Source organism: Grammomys surdaster, unplaced genomic scaffold (genome assembly GCF_004785775.1).
Source record: "Grammomys surdaster isolate TR1022 unplaced genomic scaffold, NIH_TR_1.0 125630, whole genome shotgun sequence".
NCBI classification, from domain to species: domain Eukaryota; kingdom Metazoa; phylum Chordata; class Mammalia; order Rodentia; family Muridae; genus Grammomys; species Grammomys surdaster.
Genome location: NW_021620469.1, coordinates 847,200 through 870,035, shown reverse-complemented (window position 1 = coordinate 870,035; position 22,836 = coordinate 847,200). Strand labels below are relative to the sequence as shown.

The 22,836-nt window shown below is 43.0% G+C and overlaps 2 protein-coding genes across 2 annotated transcripts; both read right to left on the bottom strand.

Moving 5' to 3' along the window:
- Window positions 1-983: 983 nt before the first annotated feature.
- LOC114638828 (granzyme-like protein 2) lies at window positions 984-3,959 on the bottom strand. The gene is made up of 5 exons (XM_028787406.1): window positions 3,894-3,959; window positions 2,550-2,700; window positions 2,103-2,235; window positions 1,623-1,877; window positions 984-1,218 (listed from the first exon to the last, which is right to left on the bottom strand). Exons 1-5 carry the CDS (start codon window positions 3,946-3,948, stop codon window positions 1,066-1,068), a joined length of 747 nt encoding a protein of 248 aa, XP_028643239.1. The 5' UTR covers window positions 3,949-3,959; the 3' UTR covers window positions 984-1,065.
- Window positions 3,960-17,940: 13,981 nt separating this feature from the next.
- On the bottom strand, window positions 17,941-20,323 carry LOC114638849 (cathepsin G). Its single transcript, XM_028787432.1, has 5 exons — window positions 20,266-20,323; window positions 19,485-19,632; window positions 18,916-19,051; window positions 18,492-18,746; window positions 17,941-18,090 (listed from the first exon to the last, which is right to left on the bottom strand). The coding sequence occupies exons 1-5, from the start codon at window positions 20,318-20,320 to the stop codon at window positions 17,941-17,943; spliced, it is 744 nt and encodes a 247-aa protein (XP_028643265.1). The 5' UTR covers window positions 20,321-20,323.
- Window positions 20,324-22,836: the final 2,513 nt, after the last annotated feature.

The following is a 22,836-nucleotide window of genomic DNA, read 5'->3' as shown; positions in this document are numbered from 1 at the left end:
GGTGCTGACCTGGCCCTGCTGCAGAGGAAGTGAGTCTACTTACTGGTCTGGGCATTCAATATTTTAGTCTCTTTCTAAAGTTTCTGATCTGCATTCGGGGGCTGTCCTGTGTCATCTCCTGAGTCCCTTTGGACAAAGTGAACAGAGGTCAGTATAGTTCTAAGATTAGATGACAGCTTCATAGAGAGGCCTTGCTGAAGCTGGACCAGGGGACCTGGGGGGAGTCTCAGAGAACAGTGAACTTCCCAGTGTAGGACCCCCAAAGGCTGCCATGCCCTAGCTGAGACTTTACATGTGCTGCTGTCTGCCAATTAACATTCTGCAGGTTTTTCTAAGAACAAAACCTCCTGTTGAAGGTGTAATGTCCTGGGCAGGGACTTTCCACTATACAAACCATTGGCCCCAGTTGAGTTCCTGTTTGTGTTTTTCTTTCCCCAGTTTGGTGTATATACTGAACCTGCTCAGAAGAAGATTCAGCATTCTCTCATAGTGAATGACCTGATTCTGTGTTTTCCTTTAATCTCCCAGGCCTAAGCTTTAGCTCAGTACCATGGCAGTGCTGGCACTGTCACCCAGGACAAGAGGCATTCCTTAGAGGAACAGGGAGAGTGAGAGGTATAGACTAATGATCTTTCTGAACCTTGGTAGCCTGATAAGTGTAAACAAGAATTGAAAGAAGAAAGAAAGAAAGAAAGAAAGAAAGAAAGAAAGAAAGAAAGGAAGGAAGGAAGGAAGGAAGGAAGGGGGCATCCTTCTCAGGCAAAAGACAGGACTTTCCAGGACTGAGAGTACTGGCCTTTGTGTATGCTGTTATGATGGAATCAGTGCACAGGCTTGATTCTCAAGCTTCATGAAGTGATCTGAAAAAAGAAACAATTAAATGAAGAGAGTAAAGAGAGAGCAAATAAAGAGAGAGTAAAGAAGGTCATGTATGAAAATGTTTTAAGCTCTGCACTCATGGAAGAGAGCAATACTACTCCTTTCCTGCAGACAGATTTCTTTATTAAGACTCAGATAGCCATACCCCAGGATGCTGCACACTGGCCCAGACACAGGTTTTGTGTTCTAGAGTTGTTGCAGGAGTTTCACTGTTCTCTGAATCCAAGGTATAAAGCTGGAGACTCTGGTGAATACCCGAGGAGGTGCATATGCACTTAACCGATAACTGACAATGCCCTGGGCCACTCCATCACACACAAAAGGTCCCCCAGAGTCTCCCTGTAGACAGAAAAAGGAGAAGTCTTAGTACATAGTCTCTTATCACCTCTTTCCAGACCCATTTTCTCCCTGCTCTTCTCTGTTCCCACTTAGACCTGAGTTTTCAGATGGGAAACATACTTGAGCCCATTGACCTCAATTCTGAATGGGACCAAGTAGACAGAGTCTGTGAATCACTAACTAGTGTGTCTCTGTCTGGCTGTGTCCTTCTTTCAGGTTAACTAGACTTAGCTCTCCTATTTTCCCATGGTGAAAGGACAAACGATTGGCTGAGGGAAAATGCCAGATCCCCATATGTTGTTCTCTCCATATCCTGTGGACTACTCGTGGTTGTAGAGCCTGGCTGTATACCTGCAGTATAACTCTGGCCCTGGGCAAACATTTGAAGATGGTTATGTCCTTACGTAGGAAGTAGCCTTCCTCTCATTGGGATTTCCCACACAGAGCTGGATGAAGTTGTTGTAGTTTCTGGACCTGGCATAGCACTTTTGGCCGTTTTGAACTTCTAGATTCACTTCTTGAAGTGTTTCAGGTGAAGTACAATTGGGCAAGATTCCCCAACCTGCCACTGTGCACACCTGCCCAGGCTTCACCCAATCATGGCTTTTTGGAAGACCAATAGTCTTCACAGCACTATTGAGTTGAGCTTTGCTTTCCAGCTGGTGAGAAAGACGAAGAATAAGAGTTCAAGTCTGGCTCTCTCAGCAAGCTTAAACCAGGGATGAAGCTGCCTGTATCCTCCCTATTTTCAAAGTCCCCCACACCACTCCCACTCCAGGTACATTCTATTGCTCTAGGACCAATAGATCAACCACCAAGTAGAGAAAACAGGACTGATCCACTACTGATCTATGGGAGTAAACCAGATAACAGTAAAATGGTACCTTCAGGAGCATGATGTCATTAACCAGTGTTTTACTATTAAAGTACAAATGAGGTATGGCTTTATAAACACGAATGACCTGGGTGTTTTCCAGTTCCTGGATATTGTGAGCACCTAAGGTTACAATCATATGGCTGTGAAAAGAAGATGGGTTAAGTATAACACAGGAGCAGTGAAGTGGTCCCTGAAAGGCAGGTTGAGGGATCAGGCTAAGGCTGAGTCAAATAGCAAGACATTGATGGGGGCATTGCTCCTTTGGTCTTCAATAACCGTCTATCCATTCAGATCCTTCACTGACACTATCGGTCTTGAGTTTCACAATCACTTTAGGTCAACTAGGATAAAGTCAGGTTGATCTTCACCTTTGGTTCTACATGTTTAGGGACAGCCAGGGTCTGTTGTTATTTGGTCAGTCCCAGGCATCAAAGACCCAGTTGTTTCTCCTTACCTTCCAAAACAGTGAGCTGCTGTCATTACAATGTCTTCTCTGACCAGGAAACCACCACAGTGACTGAGACCTATTTTGGTATCATAAAACTTTATGTATGCCATGTAGGGCCGGGAGTGGGGTTTGGTCTCTGTACCCCATATGATTTCTCCTGAAAAAGAAAGCATATTCTGAATCTTGGTGCTCATGGAAACTGTGCAACAATCCTGGAGGCTGGAATAAGGGACATTTCATGCTTGGAGAGTCTGTGGACCTGACGCAGATGGAGAAAAGATCCTTTTGTAGGGGCTGTGACACAACAAGAAAAGGTGCCTGGATGCTTCGAGGCATCACACAGAGCCTGCCACATGACGTCACTTTCCCCTAGTTTCCAGTTTCTTCTTGTCATCGTGATGGTGCTAAGACTTTGCCTTGAATCAAATTAAATCTCATGTACACATTAAGGAGGAACTCAGCACACATTATCCAGCAGATCAACACACTCCAAACAACTAGATTTGTTCCTGTGTCTCATGATTCACCTGGTGTCCTGCTCACTTAAGCACTGGACTCTGTCCCAAGTAAGCATGATGCATTATTGAGGTAGAAAGCTCTGGCTGCTTTTCCTCTATTCTGATTCATGAGACACAGTAAGTACTTCCCTTAGTGATGGGAATGCTGCATAAACACTGAAAAGCTCTCAGATGTGCTAAGCAAGTAGCTGGGAGGAGGTTTCCTAATGTAGTCTGCACCTCAGCATAGATTTGTCTTCCTAAGTCATTGGAATAGCCTTCAGGATGAAGAAGAGAGGGCACAGGACTAGTAAGATCATAGAGAAGAGGGGAAATGTGTTGTAGGATCCTGTGTCTGCCTGTTTCCATCAAGCTGTGGAGCAGGGATGGAACCACACTTTGCTGGCTCTGCTAGATTTGGGGTGTTATAGTAGATCTACATGGTTCAAAACAACAGAGATGAGACCAAGGTGACTTCTGGAAACCTGAATAGAAGAATTCTTCTAGTCTTGATCCAGGTGGCAACCCCTGGATAAAGCTGGTTGCTCTTTGATTTGTGCAATTGAAACTTCCAGCCCTCATTTTCAACTGCAGCTTTCCAGTAGGGTCCTATGATGTTTTATAATCCATCACTTTTAGATGATTGAGGTCTCACTCACCAGGTGCCACTGCAAGTAGTTCACTGACATTTTGGTGCCCTATTTATCTTGTGCTAGAGCAGGGGCTCAACTAACTTCTTAGATGAACCAAGTCAAGAAAAGACCTCAGGTACAGCCTGACTGGGCACCATGCAAGCAAGTGTCAGTGCTGGAAGCCACATGCCACACCTCTAGGAATCTGGATGGTTGCTTACCTCCTTCAGTGTTGACTGGTAGGACAGCCACCAGGAAGACCAGGAGCAGGAACATCCTCTTCAGGTTCTGACCAGGTCTCAATTGGTCACTTTGTCACTTCTCACAACTTTTAAACCATCAGGTGAGGAAAGAAGTCCAGAGCCAGAGATCTCTAATTTCCTGTGTGATAATTAAGATCCGAGTTCTTGTCACATCTGTGTGGTGAATGTACAGGAAACACACTATCATCAGTTGCTGGTGATCATGACCACGTTCCCCACAGGAATGATGGAATCTGAGAAAGGTAGAAGTGCCTACTGAGGCCTTCCACACTAGGCAGAGGACAAGTCAATGCTTCAGGTCTCTTTTAAATAATAATATCTCTACATATCATAGTACTCTCTTTGAAGAGTTTTGTTGTTGTTTGTTTTGTTTTGTTTTTGGTTTGGTTTGGTTTAGTTTGATTTTTTTCCACAGGACATTTGGTTTCAGATTTAGGCCGGGTCATATATTAACATCCTAAGAGCTTTGAACACTTTGGGGTATGGGATAAGAGTAAAGACTTAGGTTGAAATGCCATTGGGATGCTGATGACAGTGTCAGGAGGTAAGAAAATGACTGAATGGGAGCTGTACAGGAAGGATTTGACAGACACATGCTCAGAGTCCCACACTATAAAGACACTGATGTCCTTGTCATCTTGACATCTCAAAGGTTTCAGATATTTTATCGTGAAAGTAGTTAGTGGCACAAAAGTAGACACAAACAGCAAAAAGAAAGCTCTACTGTTGGCGCTGAGTCTCCGCATTTGCTATTTTCAACACTGTCAAGGCAATCTGGTCCCTAGGGAAGACTGTATGCAATGCAGGCAAAGCCCTTTACTGCTCACTTCTCTGTCTCTGCTGAGCAATCAGCTGTGATTCATCTTAACCTGGTTGATGTCAGCTTTTGAATGTAGAACTCAAGTGCATTTCTTCCTAGAATACCAGAGTCAACCGAGACTACTGTTCCTGGCAATCTTGTCATTTCATATAGACATAAGGATACTTCTGATGTAAGCTGCATATTGTCTTCATACTGACTTTGCATCTGTCCCACCAAAGCTGGAATATTCAAACACATTCTCATTTGCATTGCCCTCTCAGGGGATTCTACAAGGATTATTGTTATTATCTTATTACTCCGTTAATTTACTTGCATCCTCATCCTGTCAATTTGAAAATGATGAACACATTCAGTAATGGTGGAGTAACTATTAAATATCTGTGTGATACCATATATCTGCTAAAACAAAATCCATAAGGCTATACACCAAGAAAATAAAGATACTACATTATAATGTTACTCCCATAGCCTGATTAGCCTGTGAATGCATCCGATCCTGTGCTGTCACAATTTCCACTGCTGATTTCTTGTATCTTGATAAAGGTATCACATTTCCCTTGTAGTTAAACGTCTTTTGAGTCACTGGGACAGGCACTTGAACTAGCCTGCTGCCTCACACATGGCTCACAGCCCCATATCTCAGGACTTCTGGGAACCAGTTCAAACTGTCAGGCAAAAACAGTGTGAGCACCTCTCCTGCTCCCAAAATTTATGGCTGTTCTGACCAAGGATTGGGGAGTCTGTGGATGTGCTTAGACACCATGTGGAGAAGGAAGTTTGTTTGTTCATGTAAAGATTTTACTGCTAAATGTGTAACTGCCTTAAGACTTTGTGAGTAGAAAGAAGGAATACAAATAGGGATGACCTTTTAATTGGATAGTGTGTGTAGATCTACAGTAAGGTCTGGAAGGTAATGACAGAAGGGCCAGGAAAGATGTATGAAAGCAATGAGCAGAAAATTCTCATGTTTGATGGAAAAAAAATCACCAAGGTCCTCCCGTGGAGCCCAAGGCCTTTATGTAGGATAAACTCAGACAAGGGTCTAGGACATGCAAGCTCACTCTCCTTGTGTCTTAGCTCGATTTCTCTTTTCCTACCCAGACCTGTCTTGAGATAGTACCTCTGGGGTCCCTGTCACCCACGACTTCTGTTTCTATGCTAAGGTCACAGATGAGCATGGAGCTTCTGCTAGGCTTCTGATAGCTACACTTGGAACCTCTCTTCCTGAGCTTGGGAAGCTGAAAGTCCAAGGGGAAAAGGAGCCCTTGGCAGTACTTTACCTGAACAGGGGATGGGGCTGCCCACTGTATCTAGACAACATCTTAATCCATTTAAGATCTGATCTTTTTGCATTCTCAGAATCTGTTTAAAATTTTAAAAAAAATCATCACTATTACAAAAATGAGAAAACACAAGTTTGATGATTATAGCTGTTTCTATTAGTAAAGCACAATGGCACAGTCTTCTACAGCTATCAAACAACATTCTTCTTAGACATTTTTCATCTTCGTGTATGGAAACAATAACCCTATATGACACCATTGCTCCTTCTGTCTGACTCTGTGTCTCCATGGATCTGTGGGAGACTTGCACAGACACCAGCATCCAGAGAAGGATGCTACCTCATGCTTCATACGTGGTCACTACTTTATTGACCAACCAGACCTTAGTAGATAGTAGGGAAGCCCTATGAATATTCAGGACTATAGTGGGGCCTAGAAAATGAGGAGAGTGTAAAGACCAGATCAAGAGCTGGGGAGAGGGTAGGGTGATAATCCAAAGCCTGAATTCATCCTTCTGTTCTGAACACCTAGGATGAATCTTCCAAGAGGGAGTTGGCTCAAAATGTCCCCTGAGTGGTATAAGGCAGACTACAGGGATTGGGTTGCCACAACTTTGGATGTTTTGGAGGATAAACAAGAGAAACAATGATTTATTGTTGTTTGTTTTATTTTGTTTTGTTTTTGTTTCTTTGTTTTTTTATAAGTGGGAAATGTATGTTCTCAGACTTAACTTAGAAAAGCCTTGCACAGGCCTTTCATCTTGTTTCCAAGGAATCTTTGGTTCTGCTTTCCAAATGCCCCCAGGGTGTTTGAACTCTGCTAAGGCAAGCTCAAGAAAGCTATGCTGCATTTTCCCTGTGCTGCCTTCTGGTGTCTGGTGATGGGCTTTTGAGAATTGCTGAAGCACTCTCCAGGTGGGAGAAAACAATCTAGGATGGGGACCTCAGACTGGATGAGAAACAAGGCAGGCTGAGGCCAAAGTGTCAGGGGTTCTCAATCTCCTAGAAGTCCATTCGCACTGGAAACCTCAGGGAATCAGTAATGAAAGGGGGAGGGGACTGCAATGGGGGAGGTGGGCTCTGGTTTAGCTCTGAGCAAATGTTGTGGAGGGGCCTTCTGTTAGGTGAAATCTCTGCATAATGAAGGCTTCCACCCACTACAGGCCTCTATGACCAGAGATTAAATACCTTTTGTATGAAGGAATGTCTGGGAAGGAAAGATCATTGGCTAAACCCTCAGAGTCCATCTAGATACCTCCTTAGCAGATAGGTTTCAAGTCAGTGAGAGGAGAAGAAATAAGTCAGTTTTATATGAGACATCCTCTCCAGGTACATAGTAAAGCTGAGGAAGCACCATGAAAAATATTTAATTGGAGGAGCATTGGCTAAGAGTGCAGATGCAGCCCAGGGATCAACTGTGTTCCTGTAGTCACTTAACAAGGTGCTGTGTGCTCATTTCCTTTCTGGGCCTCCCATTTCCATGAAGGTGCTTAGTGTCTGTTGGGCCTTACAGTTTTCTTTTGTAAGCCATGCATATTTTCATTAACTAAATGAAACTGAGTCAGCAGGTGGTATCTCACACCTTTAATCCCAGCACTTGAGAGACAGAGGCAGGTGGATCTCTGAGTTCAAAGTCAGTCTGGTCTATAGAATGAGTTCTAGGAAAACCAGAGCTAAAACAGAGAAATCCTGTCTCAATAAACCAAAACCCAAACCCAAACCAAAAACTAACAAAGAAAGAAAGAAGCCCTAGCAAATACTCATGGTTTTTCTCTGACTTAGTGGAATGGGGTAGATAGGTATCTTGATTCAGTTTCCCCCTCCAACCCATATAGGCTGTTGCCCAATTTGAATGCTTGAACGTGATAGAATCTGTGGCAAGTTACTGGTCTAGCAGGACAGTCCTGTAGATACCATGTGACAGGAAGTCCTAGAGAGCTGTTAACTGAGGCCTGGGAATCCAACAGTCTTCTGGAGCTGCTTGATAAGAGAATCCTCAGTTCCATGTGCTCAAACCCTTTTGCAATAAGGATAAACCACCAAACAGTGTCTGTGCTTGAGGGTTAAGTGTCTGTACATATAGTATCTCTAATATTAGGAAAATATTACAGTTTATTTTGGCTTTTTAACCCTGTCAATTGTTCAGCATGGGGCATTGAGTTTTATCCTATGACTGTCTCATCAGAAATGGGTTCAAACATGTGGTCTTGGGTGAGTTGGAGGGGAGGAATGAAAGGACTGCCCTGAAGCTGGGAGAGGAGCTGCCCCGTTGTCCTGACTTCTGCAGTCCTTTCTCCATGTTTATACCCTGCTTGTTCCAGATATTCCTGTAGGCCATATTTCAATTTGTTTTAGGCCTGATATCAGGCCTTTTGCAATGTGTCTCAGCTCTTCCTGAGGAAATTCTTTCATGCCTCAATACCACAATGTGTTGAAGGGGCTACACTTTCAAGCACCACAGTGTTTCAACATATATGTAGAACAGGAAGAGGTAACACATGTTGATAGTTACAATTTAAACTACAAAATTTAAATTACAATAGCAGAGACAGCAGGGTACTGGCAATGGGAGAGACAGACAGGTCAAGGGAACAGGATAAAGATATTTTAATAGCCCCAGAAAAATAAAGTCAATGACTTCTGGGGAACCTAGCCCCCAGTGGATACATTGACACCACAGGTCCTGCATCTGTAGCTCAGAGAACATCACGGAAGAGGGGCTGGAGAGATTGTAAGAGCCTGCAAGTCTGCTGTGAAAGAGTGTCTCCTAGAAATGGCAGCATAAGCAAAACCAGGGCTAACAGGTCAATGGACACGTTAGCATGGAAGGGGGACAATTCTGCTGGGTACAATCCCCAGACAGGAAATACAAGAAACTATTGACTGCTGAGAGGAGAACTAGAACCTCCCAGGGATGAGCCTCCTTGTTTTTTATCCAATTCAGAATTGTCATCCTTGACACACATACACAAGAAAAACAGACCCAGCTGGTTGTGTTTGTGACAATAACAGATGGCATGTTGACTAGTCTTATGCCAACTTGACAAAAGCTAGAGTCATTTGAAAAGAGGGAAAATCAATTAAGAAAGAAAATGCCCCAAAAATCAATAAGTAGGCAAGGTTGTAGGGCATTTTTGTTTATTGATTGATGTGGGAGGGCCAAGCCCATTGTGGGTGGTGCTGCTCCAGGGCTGGTGGTCCTGGGTTCTATAAGGAAGCAGGCTGAACAAGCTTGAGGAACAAGCCAATAGGCAGCATTCCTCCATGGCCTCTCCATCAGCTCCTGCCTCCAGATTCCTGTTTCGAGTTTCTGCCCTGACTTCCTTCAGTGAAGCACTGTGACCTAAGAGTTTTAAGATGAAATAATCTGTTTCCCAAGTTGCTTTTGGTCATGGTGTTTATCACAGCAATAGAAACTCTAACAAAGACAGTTACATAATCGATTTTCAATTAATACCACAGTGAAAGACACTGGTAAGAGAATGAGAAGGCACAGCAAAGAGAACATTATCCTCTCAGATATCCCCTAATCAATTTCTGCTAAATGTTACAAGTACTGATTTAATGAGGCTACTTTTTTTTTCTCTCATTCAGACTCTGTACTGGTCTCAGCTGGATGCTGTGTGTGCTTGACTTAATGATGTGTGACCTCTCTCCCTACCTCTTACGTATTCTTTTACTTTTGCTTGCTATGTACTTAATAAGCTTGGTCACTCAAAACTGAAAGAAGGAGTATGCACATCACTCTCCAGACCTTAGAGAACACTGTACTCTGTAAGAGTGGGAAGGGAGGCAGGGGCCTGGGACAGCATCCCTGCTGTGGTCATTGTCACCTAGTCTAGCCCTGGGGCAAGAAGAGAGGTCCTGCAGCTGTCAACTTGAGTTCACTTTGCAACCAGAGCAGGTGAGATTTAGAGGCTAGTATCTGCATTCACATCAGTTTCTATGGTCAGGGATTGGACTGTGCTTTCTCTCCTAAAGATACCTTAGGATCTAAAGAGAAAAGCCATTGTCCTTGCCTGACTCTCCTGTGGGTCCTGGGCTTAGAGTTCTCTGAAAGTAGGAGATTCATGGCTGTTTTCCCATAGGCAACATGCTAACAAGTGTGATTGTGCCTGGAATATAGGAGACCAGATTGAGTTATTTTCATTTCCTGCTCAGATGTAACTATTTCTTCAATAGTGACTGATTCTATTGCTGCTGCTTAGAACAATATTCTACAGGAGAAACACTTAAGCCTCTGGTTGCTAAAATGTCATAATATATCCATAGGCACTTTGTTTTTGACCTTTAATTTTTTTGAGATTATAGTTTAATTACAATATTTCTCCCTCTTCTTTTCTCCCTCAAAATCCTCCCATATATCCCTCCCTGCTCTCCTTCAAATTCATGGCCTTAAAAAATGTTACTACATTTATATATGTATTTGTATACATATACATATACATGTACATGTACATGTACATGTACATGTACATGTACATGTACATATACGTGTGTGTGTGTTTAAAAATATGATCTGATGAATCCATATAATGTTGCTTGTATGCATGCTTTTAGGATGGACCATTTAGCACTGGACAACCAATTGGTATGTTCTTTCCTGAGGAGGGTCACCTCTCCTGCTCTATAGTCACCTACAGTCCTTTGTGTAGGGTTTAGGCCTCCTGGGTTTTTCCTTGTCCAGTTTGGCATGCCCATTGGTGTCAGCCTTTTTCACTTTGCACTTGGATGGTCATGTTGGTGAGACTTTATGCATAGCTTCTACTGTTACTAGGAGACACAATCTCACATCAAACTCCCTGGTCCTCTGGCTCTTACAAACTTTCTGGCTCCTCTTCTGCAATCTTCCCTGAATCTTAGATACAGGAGTGTTTCATAGATGTATCTACTTGAACTGGCCTCCACAACTCTCCATATTGATTGGTTGTAGTTTTTTCTAGGGGTCTCTGTTACAGAGCAAAGTTTCTTTGGTGAGAGGCAAAGACTACAATCATCAATCTACACTCTTCCCTGGAGATAGAAGTCTGGGTCCCAAAGGCTCTTATACCTTTGAAGGTGTGTTGAAGCAATGGTGATTAAATGTAATGCTGAAGACTGTTTTAAGCATGCTAGGAGACATGCCACCTAAATCTGAACTTCAGTAGTTCTTCATTTGGATGAAGTGCCTAGCAACTCCAGACATTTATTGAACTTTTATTTTGACAGAGATATTTCCTTGAACCTTTGAGGTCACCTCTACTGTGTCTCTGGGCTTCACTCCCCACCCATAACAATCAACTGTATGAGTGACTGCACTCCTAATATAAGTCCCTGTATTCTTCTTTTTCTCCTCTTTTTTAGGTTCCAGAACTGAGTAGTTCAGATGTGTAAAGTCACAGCAATAGATCTCTGAAGATAACAGGCTGTTCAAATTCTATTGCTAACTGGAGATGTGCAGGTGATAAGTAGCTCAGAGGCAGGATGTGAGACCACATGGTCTCTCATGCAATATCCTCCCAGACCATGTCGGAGGGCACTGGGTGTCCACACAAACATATTTGGAAGAAAAATGAGAGTGAAAAGGAAATTTGTCTAAGTAGAGGAGTTTGGACAAGAGAGTCCTGGTTCTGTAGAAGTCTTGTTGAGGCCTAGGAGGGTCATGCTATTGTCTGGGACTTACATCTGCTTATAAGCCTGTATCCTTAATTTTTTTAAAAATGTGATAGTTTTTATCTTAGGGTCTCATTGCTCTGAAGGGATAATATGATCAAGGCAACTCTTATGAAGGCAAATGGTTTTTAATTTAATTTTATGTTTAATTATTGACTTTAGATCTTGCTCACTGCCCTCCTACCAGTCACCCCCTCCCACAATCCTTCCCACATCCTCCCTCCCTTTCTCCTCTGAGTGAGTGGGCAGTCCCTGGGTATCCACCCCCATCGTGGCATTTCAAGTCTCTGTGAGCAAGGAGCATCCCCTCACACTGGGGTGAGACAAAGCAGCCCATCTAGAAGAACGTATCCCACATACAGGCAACAGTTTTTGGAATAATCTCAGCTCCAGTTATGTGGGACCTACATGAAGTCCAAGCTGCACATATGCTACATGAGAAGGGAGGCATAGGTCCAGCCTCTGTATGTTCTTTGGTTGGTGGTTCAGTCTCTGAGAGCCCCAAGGTTCCAGGTTAGTAGATTCTGTTCTTCCTGTGGAGTTCCTTTTCCCTTCAGGACCACAGTTCTTTCTCCTATTCTTCCATAAAGTTCCCAAGGTTTTTCCACTGTTTGACTGTGGGTGTCTCTATCTGTCTGAGTCAGCTTCTTGGTGGAGCCTCAAAGAGGACAGCCATACTAGAAGCTTGTCTACAAGCATAATATAGCATCATTATTAGTGTTAGGGATTGGTGCTTGCCTATGGGATTGATCTCAAATTATGTTGGTTTTTGGTTGGAAAGGCAAACATTTAGTTGAAGCTGGCTAACAGTTTCAGAGGTTTAGTCCAATAACATCATGGCGGGAAGCATGGCAATATGCAGGCAGATGTGCGTCTGGAGGAACTGAGTGTTCTACATCTTGAGCCAAAGGTAGCTAGGAGAAAACTAATTTCCACACTGGGTATACCTTGAACTTTTATATGGGACCTCAAAGCCTACCTCTACAGTGAACACTTCCTCCAACAAGGCCTCATCTACTCCAGCAATGCCACCACTTTTAGTAGTGCCACTTCTTTGGGCCAAGCACTCAAAGTTATGAATCTATGGGGATCATACCTATTCTAACAACCACCATTTTCTTTCAGGAAATAATTTTACCCATGAAATTACTCATTATACTCATGAGTGAAATACTTCACATTTAAGACCCATGGGCATATGTAAATAATTGTAGAGGGATCGGGCTTTAGCATCTTTCTTCCTCTTGTCCTCTGGGGACCTTCATAATTTGATCCCTGGGCCATGAGCATAAGCAATTTCTATGAACTCCAGTCATTTTTCTAGTAGTAATTTACTATGGCCATGCCAAATTCTGCCAGAATATATAGAATACAGGTGCTATAGTGACAGTTGTGATATTTATACTAGACTTGAATATTCTTACTTCTAGTATCAGGAACTGGATTTACAGTTGGGTTGCAGATTGCCTCCTAACCCAGCAATGAAGGTGAAGTCACCCATATTCCACAGGGATCTGAGCATCTCTTGCCATGGCAATTACCATAAATTCTCAGCGTCCATGTAGTTCACCTCCTACCTTTACCTGTGAGCAGTTACATCACAGGCTAAATAAAAGGCAGATCCTCTTGTCCTTTGCTCTCTCTTTTCTCTCTTTTCTCCTTTCATCTCCGTCACCACCTTTTGCCCCCTTCCCCCACAATAAACTTCTCACCTGGAACTGTACTAGCCTGGTGTGGTCTCTCTAGACACAAGCTGCGATTCTAACACAACACTTAGCTTTGTACTGACATTAATTTATTAAAATTAAGATACAATTACATTACTTCCCCCTTTCCTTTTCTCTCTCAACCCTCTTAAATATTCCCTTGCTTTATCTCATATTCATAGCCTGTTTTCTTTCTTTTTGTTAAGTATGAGTATATGCATCGTATGTGTTGGAGGATGGAATACAGCATAGGATCGCTGAAGATGCAGTTACAGGCAGTTGTGAATTGTCTGAGGTGGGTGCTGGGAACCAAACTCAGGTCCTGTGAAGGAATAACCACTCTTAAACATGGAACCAAGTCTGTAGGCTCAGAATCTCGTTTTTTTAAAAAAAATTATTACTGTTACACACACACACACACACACACACATATATATATATATATATATATATATATATATATATATACACATACATGCATACATAAACATATAAATAAAATGACCCATTGAGTTCATTTAGTGTTGCTTATGTGTATATGATTTCAGGGCTTGACACTTGGTATTGGACAACCAATCAGAGGGTCAGCTCTGAGGAAGACAATTTCTTCTGCTTTCAGAATTTCTTAGTTGCCTGTAGCTCTTCCTTTAAAGTTACAGCCCCTAAGATTCCCTGTCCCATGTTAGCATGTCTATTGGTAACTATTACTTGTTCAGCTCTTGTTTGGGTAACTATATTATTGAGGTATCATGAGTGAAGCCTCCTTGTCATTTCTAGGAAGCTTAATCACACAGCACATTTCCTGACTCTCTGGCTCTTACAATCTTTCTTCTTTCCCCCTCTTCTGAGATGTTCCCTGAGCCTTAGGTTCAGGTGTTTGTTGTAGGTGTATCCATTAGAGCTGAACATCCCATGATCCTTTGCTCTCTGCATTTTGAACACTTGTGGTTTTTTGTAATGGTCTCTGTCTCTTAAAAAAAACTTCCTTGATGAGGGAGGAGAGCTACCTTTATTTGTGGGCATAAGGATAAGCATTTAGAATGTGGAAAGGAATCAAGCTGGTTTAGTAAAGTGGTAGTAGTCGGTTCTCTAACATCCATGATCTCACTAGCTCCAGGAATTGGTTAGATTTCCAGTTCCAAGCATGCCTCTCCTCCTCCAGTTGAGCAATAGCAAACATGCCTTTCTTCCTGTTGCACAGGCTTTAAATCTAATTAGACAGATATTGATTACTGCCATGATATAAGTGCCACTAGTGCATCTTAAGGGATACCTTGTTATGATGGTCATTGTGGTTTATAGATGTCATGGTTAGGACTATTGGTTGTTTCCCTCTGTTGGTAGCTTTCAGAGTATCTTCCATTATAACCATAGCTAATCTTTAGGGAGGAAACTCTCAGGCTATAATCAGCCTAGAGTATTTGAGTCCTGTGTCCAAAGGGTATGGTGTCTTCAGCAACAGGGAATTACTTTCAAGTTCTGAGAGGCAACTAAGGGCAACAGAAATAACCTACATTTGTTTTAGAAGTTAATTGAACTTCCCTGACTAACAACTCAAAAGGAGGCTTCCCATGCCTGGTACCAGTGTTTTTGTTAGATAGTGTATACCTTTTCACTGAGCATTGTCAGCTTAAGTCACACCACTTGGTATTATTTTCCCTCCTCCCTTCCTGATTCTTCTATATCAACCCCACTTCACTGCCCAGTAAAGCCCTCCTCTATGTTTTCCTTGTATAGTCTTTTCACCTAAGATTCATCACAAGGGGCTATTAGCACAGAGCACAAGACTCTGTGAGTGTAGATTGGATCACCCAAACAGCAGGTTAGCGAGCACTTGTCATTCTTCCCACTGCATCTCCAGAGCACAGCATTCTTAGACTCCTCTTACAACAAGGCTGGCTATCATCATCATCGTCATCATCGTCATCATTGTCATCCTACATTATTGACAGGCTGACAGCTATTAGCAGCGGGATTGTCTAAAGTAATGTTGAGACTGGAGAATGACTGGATAGTATGTACCTTTGAACTTGGATACATGCCCAGGACTCTGCTTAGAATCCAGCTTAGAATCCTCTTTGCTGAGATAGAATGTAGACTAGCATCAGAGGAATATCCTGGCTGTCACCACTGTTACAACAGATGGTTAATAAAAGCTTTGAACTCTCACCAGGGAGATGTGAGAGACACAGTGGGAACAGGTGCTGGTGTAGAGTGGTCTCCCAGTCCCTCAGGCCTTTCATATCTGATTGATACATTGAGCACATGGATTTGGTCATGACAAGAGCAAAACAGTGGACATCTGGACCTTCAGACATGTCTTCCTTCAGAAAAAGGATTCCTTTACAGTCTAGACCTACATATGTTAGTGGGTTAGACCCCAAGAGAGACTTTAAGTCCTGAGTGTGTGTGTGTGTGTGTGTGTGTGTGTGTAGTGGTGTGCTAAAGAACACAGAAGTACCAAGGAGAGTGATGATGTAGTTAGGGTCTGCAGGATCTCGTGGGAAACAGGCTTCAGGCCTGTATGGAGTTGTAGAAAACTTTCTAAACAGATGTCTGGTCTGGAAGCTGCCTTAGAGGTGCTGACAGGAGCAGGAAGACATGCAAAGAGGTGGAGACTCCATTGTGTTTCTTTATTATCGGGTCTGGGACTGGGCAGTGTTCTGGGGTTCCAAGTAAATGTCACAGAACAAATGTGGTGTGGGGGACTTTTCTGCTGCTCTCTGCTCTTCTGACCTTACTGGCAAGAGTTGTCTCCATTTGCCAGTACAACCATTTAATAGTGAGACTGTCATCCCTGAGAAACTGCTACATGTAATCAATAATTCACATGGGCATGCAGTTACTAGAGAATGACTGTGTGATGCTAGAGATGAGCTGTTAACTACAATTTTGTTTACAATGGTCTTCACTGAGTATTAAACAAATGGCCGTATGACAGGAGTTACATGTAAAACAATGAACTTGGATAGATGCTTAAAGGAATTCATGAAAGCATTTCGTATGTGCCCAGTTGGATTTGGTAAGACATCTGATCATTAATTATTTCACTTAAGACAATAGAAACTGAAGAAGTTCAGATTGTAAACACCACAGGATCAGGTGTAATTAACATTTTGATGTGTCAGAAAAGCCTTACCAGCTGAGTCCCTGCAGTTACTTTAAGATGCTTAAAGTCTGATTTCAGTCTACGTGATTTCAGTGACCTTTTATTTGATTTAGACAACCACAGAGTAGTCTATAGGGCAAATACACCATTCTTTTAGTCAACATTTTTTCTGTAGTTTTATGGAACTTCAAAGCACTCAAAGTGTGAAGCAAATCTTCACCACTGGAAATGGAAACACTGGTCTATAACCCAGTGTCTTAGTATAACCTGTGGTTTTAGACAGGAAGTGCCGTCTCTGTTGGACACTGCCTTGCTTCTAATCTGATTTTGTGACTTGTATTCCTACTAACATTGGCATTAGCTTAAATATTCCTACGTTCTATTTTTCCCTTTCTTCTAGAGCGTATGTAGTTTAAGCTAATACCATGTATTAAAAACTCGGTTTTTATCTTTTTTCTAACCTTAAGATTTATTCACGTATTTATTTCACGTAAGAGTGCTCTATCTGCATGTCCACGTGCAGTCCAGAAGAGGGCATCAGATCACATTATAGATGATCATGAGCCACCATGTGGTTGCTGGGTACTAAACTCAGGACCTCGAGATGAACAGCCAGTGCTCTTAACTGCTGAGCCATCTCTCCAGCATCAGAAGTTCATTATTTTCATGGGTTTGAGATTTGTCTTAAATAAGGAATTAGTGGAATTTCAACTCTGTCCTTGGATCAAGATTATCTGTCTGGATAGCTCAGCACTGAGTGGGAGGGTTTCAGGGAGAGAGTCTTGACCTGGGGAGAGATGCTGATTCAGAAAGTGGGATAAGGTGACAAGGGGGATGCATGGCTTAGGGAAGAAAAAAATCTCATCTTGATCCCCATGCTGAGGAGAGTGGCCCACAGGGTGTGTTTGTGATTGGGAAGAAATCTCATTTTCTGTAGGAACGTCACTCTATCTAGGCAGATGTCATTGGGTATCCACTAGAGAAGGAGTGTTTATGCTCCTTCAGTATCAATACATGGAAACCTAATCCCTATCAGAAAGGAATTACATGAGAAGTGACAGCTACTGAACCCTTGTGAGTAGCAGTCCTGTTAGAGAGGCCCCATGGATTCCTCTTGTGCTTTCTACATTGTGAGAATGCAGGAAAGGATAGCTGTGATCTAGTGAACAGCTTCTCATCAGACACCGGATGCTGATGCCTTGACTTTGAACTTCTCAGCCTCTGAAATATGGTAAAATGAATGTCTGTTGTTTAATATACCACTCTAATACCACTATGTGGTTCTTTGACATATGAGTTCCAACACAGTAAGACAACACTAAATAATATTTAATAAACAAAAATATATGCTGTCCAGGAGACATTAATAAGGGCTATGGAAATCACCTGGAGCTGGTCTGCATCTGAGACAGGAACTCAGCAGGTCCCTGATATCATGGAGCAAGACGTCTCATTGTTCTTTTGATCCAGGGCATGAAGCTCTGGATCTTGGTGAATACAGCTGGAGGGTTCCCATTGTTGCTTCCATAGGAGACAATGCCCTGGGCCACATTGCTACATACCAGAGGACCACCAGAATCCCCCTGTGGGCAGAGGAGAAAAAGAACATGAAGCTAGGCTTTCTGGATCTTGCTGCCCTATGATACAGGCTCCCAGAGAAAGGTATGTGTTGGAGGCTTCTTCCAGTTGCCTGTGTGTGGGCGATGGGCTTTTGATGGGCTTACAGGAAACAATTTGCTGTGTCTTTCAGCTGCTAGCCTTCAGATCCTGTTAAAGTTACTGCTGTCAGCTAACTCCATCAAGGTACTTCTACCTTCCCCAGTACACTAAATTGTGGGTCTTCCTGTCATTCCTGAAGAGGAAAAACCCTTTCCACTTTGGTCTAGTCCCCAGGTTTGAAGGAGTGGAGACCTGTCCTGCTGTCCTCTGCCAGCCTTGAGCCCCTTGTCCCAAGAAAAATACTGGTGGGTGTTCACAATCTTACCCTGAAGGCAGACTTCCTCTCTCTTGGGTTTCCCACACAGATCTGAGTCTGGCTGTTGTAGAATTGGAAGCGATTGGAGCACTTTTGGTCCATCTGGATTCTTAGCTGCACCTCCTGGAGTACATTTGTTCTCCTTCCCTGGCTCACCTGGCCCCAGCCAGCCACTGTGCACACATCCCCTGGCTGCAGTTTCCTGCTGGCCTGAGGCAGAGCCACTGGCTTCACTGCTCTACTCCTCCGGGCTCTGCTCCTCAGCTGTCAGGAGGGATGGAGGCATTCCAGCTCAGCTGCTGTCTCCCACCAGCACCCATTGATTCTTCCTCCCCATCACCCCTCTGGAATCCTGTTGAGGCATTCTCCTCAAAAGCCACACACCAGGAGTGAGCCAGTAAGCCTGGAGAACCAGAGGTCAGAAGGGGAGTACCTGCAGTAGCATGATGTCATTCCTAATGGTCTGTGGATTGTAATCAGGATGGCGGATGGCTCTGAGCACAGTGATGTGTTGCTGGGTCTTTTCTCGCCTTTGGATGTTGTGGGCCCCTAGGGTAACATTTATGGAGCTGCAAAAGAAAGGTTGTGATAGAGGTAGGTATGATAACCAGGATCTTAGATCCAGCAGTTCAGAAGGGCAGATGAATATCCCAAGGGCAGAAAAATAAGCTGGAAGTGGGGGTGAGGGGGGGGAAGTGCGAGGGCCTTAGGCCTGACCCCTGCCTGCTGATTCCCACAAACCCTGAAATGGGGAAAGCAGATTAAACATAAACAGTCTGAGTTCATAGTTAGCGCCCAGCCTGTGTCTTCCACTTTCTGTTTCTTTTTGGACCACAGCCTCCTTTTCTGTGTATGGGCACTTGCTTCTTACCACCCTCCTCCTGGTCCCATCTTGTCTCCAGAGGTTCATTATCATGCTACTCAATTGTAATTGCATACTTTCAGGCTCTGTTGAGGGAATTTGGGGACACTGACTTCCTCAGAAGCCCCTGAGTTTCTCACCTTCCCAAGCAATGACCTGCTGTTAGGACAAAGTCTTCTCGCACTAGAAACCCTCCACAAGCACTCAGCCCTTCTGGACTCTGGATCAGAAGAAATGCCATGTAGGGGTACGAATTTGGTTTGGCTTCTCGGCCTCCAATGATCTTTCCTGCAAAGAGGCATCTGCCACTCACCTGTGTACTTGGAAACTTGCTGACAGCGCCAGGTGGGCAGCTTAAGAAAGGCTGGAAGTGGGGGAGGGAGGTGATACAGAAGAGCTTTGTGGAACATCAGACACAGGGAGAAGATGCCAAGACTCCACAGGAGTTACTCCTAGCTTGAAGGGAAATTCATCTCCTTCCCAGACCTTCTCCAAATGGAAAACTATGCTTTGTTCCACATGAGGCTGACTCAGGCTATTGAGGCAAGATGCTTTCCCAAAGTATGAACTTTCTCTGTTTTCTGGTACTTCTTTCTTCAGAGAACAACCCATGGCCCAGAGTCTACCTTCACAAATCTTGGGACTAGATATGGGTGACTGAATAAATTCATGTAGAAAATATTTATATAGTACTTTCTATGTGTGAAGGCCAATGACAAGACTCTCTTGTATATTAACTAATTTAATTTCCATCCAACTCTATATGGCAGTAATAATGTTATCTACATTTTATAATTAAGGAATCTGAGGAGACGTAAGTTCAAGTAACTTGCTCAACAATAGAGAGTTAGGATTGCTACAACATGTCTATTCAAGTGTATAGGATAGGACCCATTCTATGAGGTGCGGTTGGCCACTCACCTGCCTCATCTCCTTGGAGTAGAATAAAGGTCAACAGGAGCAAAAGTGGCTGCATCTTTCCAGAACTGGTGCTTAGTTGCTGCTTGTACTTTCCTCTGGCAGACTTTTATCCTCCCCTGGAGAGGAAGGAAGGGTGTGCTGAGAAGTCACAGGTCCATTTTCCTGCTCCTGTGATAGATTTCATCACCCAAGGCTTCCTAGGAGGTTTGCACACCAACTGCCAGTGATCTGGGAGAAGAGAGAGTTGTCTACATCTATGTGTTGTCCCACACAGTTGCTGTGTCCTTGCTAACAGCAAAATAGAAATCCAGCAAAGAGTGAGGTCTTTGAATATTGTGTACCAAGAATACCATACACCAATAATTCTGGGAAACTGGTGACTACTTTCTTTTCCTCCTCTCCTTCTGGGATTACAGCTTCAGTTGACAATGAAAGACACACACACACACACACACACACACACACACACACACTGAGGATGACTTTGAACTTCTGATATTCCTGCCTCCATTCCTGACTGCTGGAGTTCACCACAATATCAGGTTTATGAGGTGCTGGGAATCAAACCTAGAGTCTCATGCATGATAGGCAATCACAATATCTGCTGAGCTAAAGCTCTCCAGTTCTGGACCTCTTCCTCACTTCCATTTAGCAATGTCCAAGGATAAGGTGAGTAAATGATGGTGAGTGTGGGGGAGGTATGGATGAAGACAGCAGCAACATGCCAAAGAGGGATAAAGAGAAATAAAACCTGCTTGTCTTCATCCTTTAAGAACCCTACTGCTCCTACTACTGTCTAGAAGTTGCCAAGATTGATAGAATGAATGGTCACTCTCTTGAAGTCATGGAGGGAGCTACTGGGGAAGGAAAGGGTAGATCAAACCTCTCATATTGACTGTTTCTCTTAGGTCGCCTGAGCTGCAACCCACACTCAGAGAAAATCATAACTCACTTGAAGAGTTTTTGTCAATTCTGGCAAAGATCTTTGTGTTCTGCAGGATGCCCTGAATGCTGTGGTGCCCAGCAGGCTGACTTGCTGAGAGCTCTCTGCTTCGAAACATTTGGGATCCCATATCATTGATGATGGAAGACACCAGGCAGCCTGGTTTCCATTCTCTGCCTTGTAGATACCAACTTTAAAGAGAAGAAAGAAAAGAAAGAGAAAATAAAGTAGTCACCAGTTTCCCTGAATTATTGAGTGTATGGTCACTCATCGTTTATTACGTGTACCTCAAGAAAAGCTATGGTTAAATAATGAACAGTATGGGACAGTGGGGGTGAGATGACACAAAAGAGATCGCTGTTACACAGCGGATCTTTAAACCTGCTGAAGAATAGCTAACAGATTCAGTGTTTGCTGCAGAGCATTGTAATCCTGTATCTCTTCTGTGAAGGAGCTGAAGACTGACATACTAATATATGGAGCATGTAGGCTAACTCCTAAAAACCTTAGAAGTTAAGGATTCTTTCTCATCTCATACACAGTTTCCCACTTATTTTATAGTTGCATGAACTGTAATCCCATCTTAATCCATGTTCTCTGACATTTTATTTTTTTGTGTTATGAATTTATTTTGTTTGTTTTGTCTTGAGAAAGGGTTTCTCTGTGTAATCCTGGCTGAGCTGGAACTTAGAACTAGGCTGGCCTCAGACTCAGAGATCTTCCTCCTTCTGTCTCCTGAATGCAGGGGTAAGAGACAGGTGCCACCAAGGCCAGGTTTGGATTTGTTTGTGTGGGAGGAGTAGCAGAGGGAAGATAGAAGAGCACCTAGCATTCTTACCTTTGCATTTGCTATAATTTCATTTCACTGATATCTTAACATTTTGCGTTGTTTCTGAAATGATATCTGAATGGAAATAAAGGAAAAAATGATAAAATTGTCTGCATATACAGAAAAAGAGGGATGAAAGACATACCCTGACTTATGTAGATACAGCTGTGCATAGGGCATTTTGTACTAGGGAACAAGGAATTCATGTCAACTTTCCCACTGAAATCAACCAAAAACCCAGCTGCTTAAAATAACCAGCGAATGTAAAAGCCTGAGAACTGCCTGTACAGGAGTTATTGTCAGGCCCTGATTGAAAGAATAGTGAGTCTAGGCAGGAAGCTAATGATGTCCAGGGAAGGTACTGAACCCATGAATTATGAACCTTTGAAAATCAAAATAGTGAAAGACTATTGTATATAACTCCTGCAGACAGGGCTCCCATCTCTTTGATGGGATTAGCATAACTTTAAGACCAAATCTAATGAAAATATTAATCTTTATGAGAAAGATACTGATGTGTCATATTTTCAAGTCTTTATTTGCGCTTGGCCCTATTTTCTCCCTAGAAAGAATTTTTTTGGTGTGGTGTGAATAAAAAGACATAGTGTACTTTTTCCACACAGAAAATATGTGTCCACATAAGACAATAGAAACTTGTGCCTTATAAATATTACCTATTAGGGTGAAAAGAAGACAAAACCTTACTATGTCAGAGGATGCACCCTCTATCACAAACGAAATATCCAGCCAACAGCCATAACATATGTGAAAAGAACATTATGGAGCAATGTTACTTTGA

Bases quoted from the DNA above. Each gene is read 5' to 3' on its own strand.
- LOC114638828 (XM_028787406.1), bottom strand. From the start codon at position 3,948: ATGTTCCTGCTCCTGGTCTTCCTGGTGGCTGTCCTACCAGTCAACACT. The intron at 2,701-3,893 runs GTAAGCAACCAT...TTTCTTTTTCAG, and splicing joins ACCAGTCAACACTGAAGGAG to GAGAAATCATATGGGGTACA. The intron at 1,219-1,622 runs GTAAGGACATAA...TTCTGTCTACAG, and splicing joins AGAGGAAGGCTACTTCCTAC to GGAGACTCTGGGGGACCTTT.
- LOC114638849 (XM_028787432.1), bottom strand. From the start codon at position 20,320: ATGCAGCCACTTTTGCTCCTGTTGACCTTTATTCTACTCCAAGGAGAT. The intron at 19,052-19,484 runs GTGAGAAACTCA...TTTCTTTTGCAG, and splicing joins GCAGGTCATTGCTTGGGAAG to CTCCATAAATGTTACCCTAG. The intron at 18,747-18,915 runs GTACTCCCCTTC...CCCTCCTGACAG, and splicing joins ATGACATCATGCTACTGCAG to CTGAGGAGCAGAGCCCGGAG.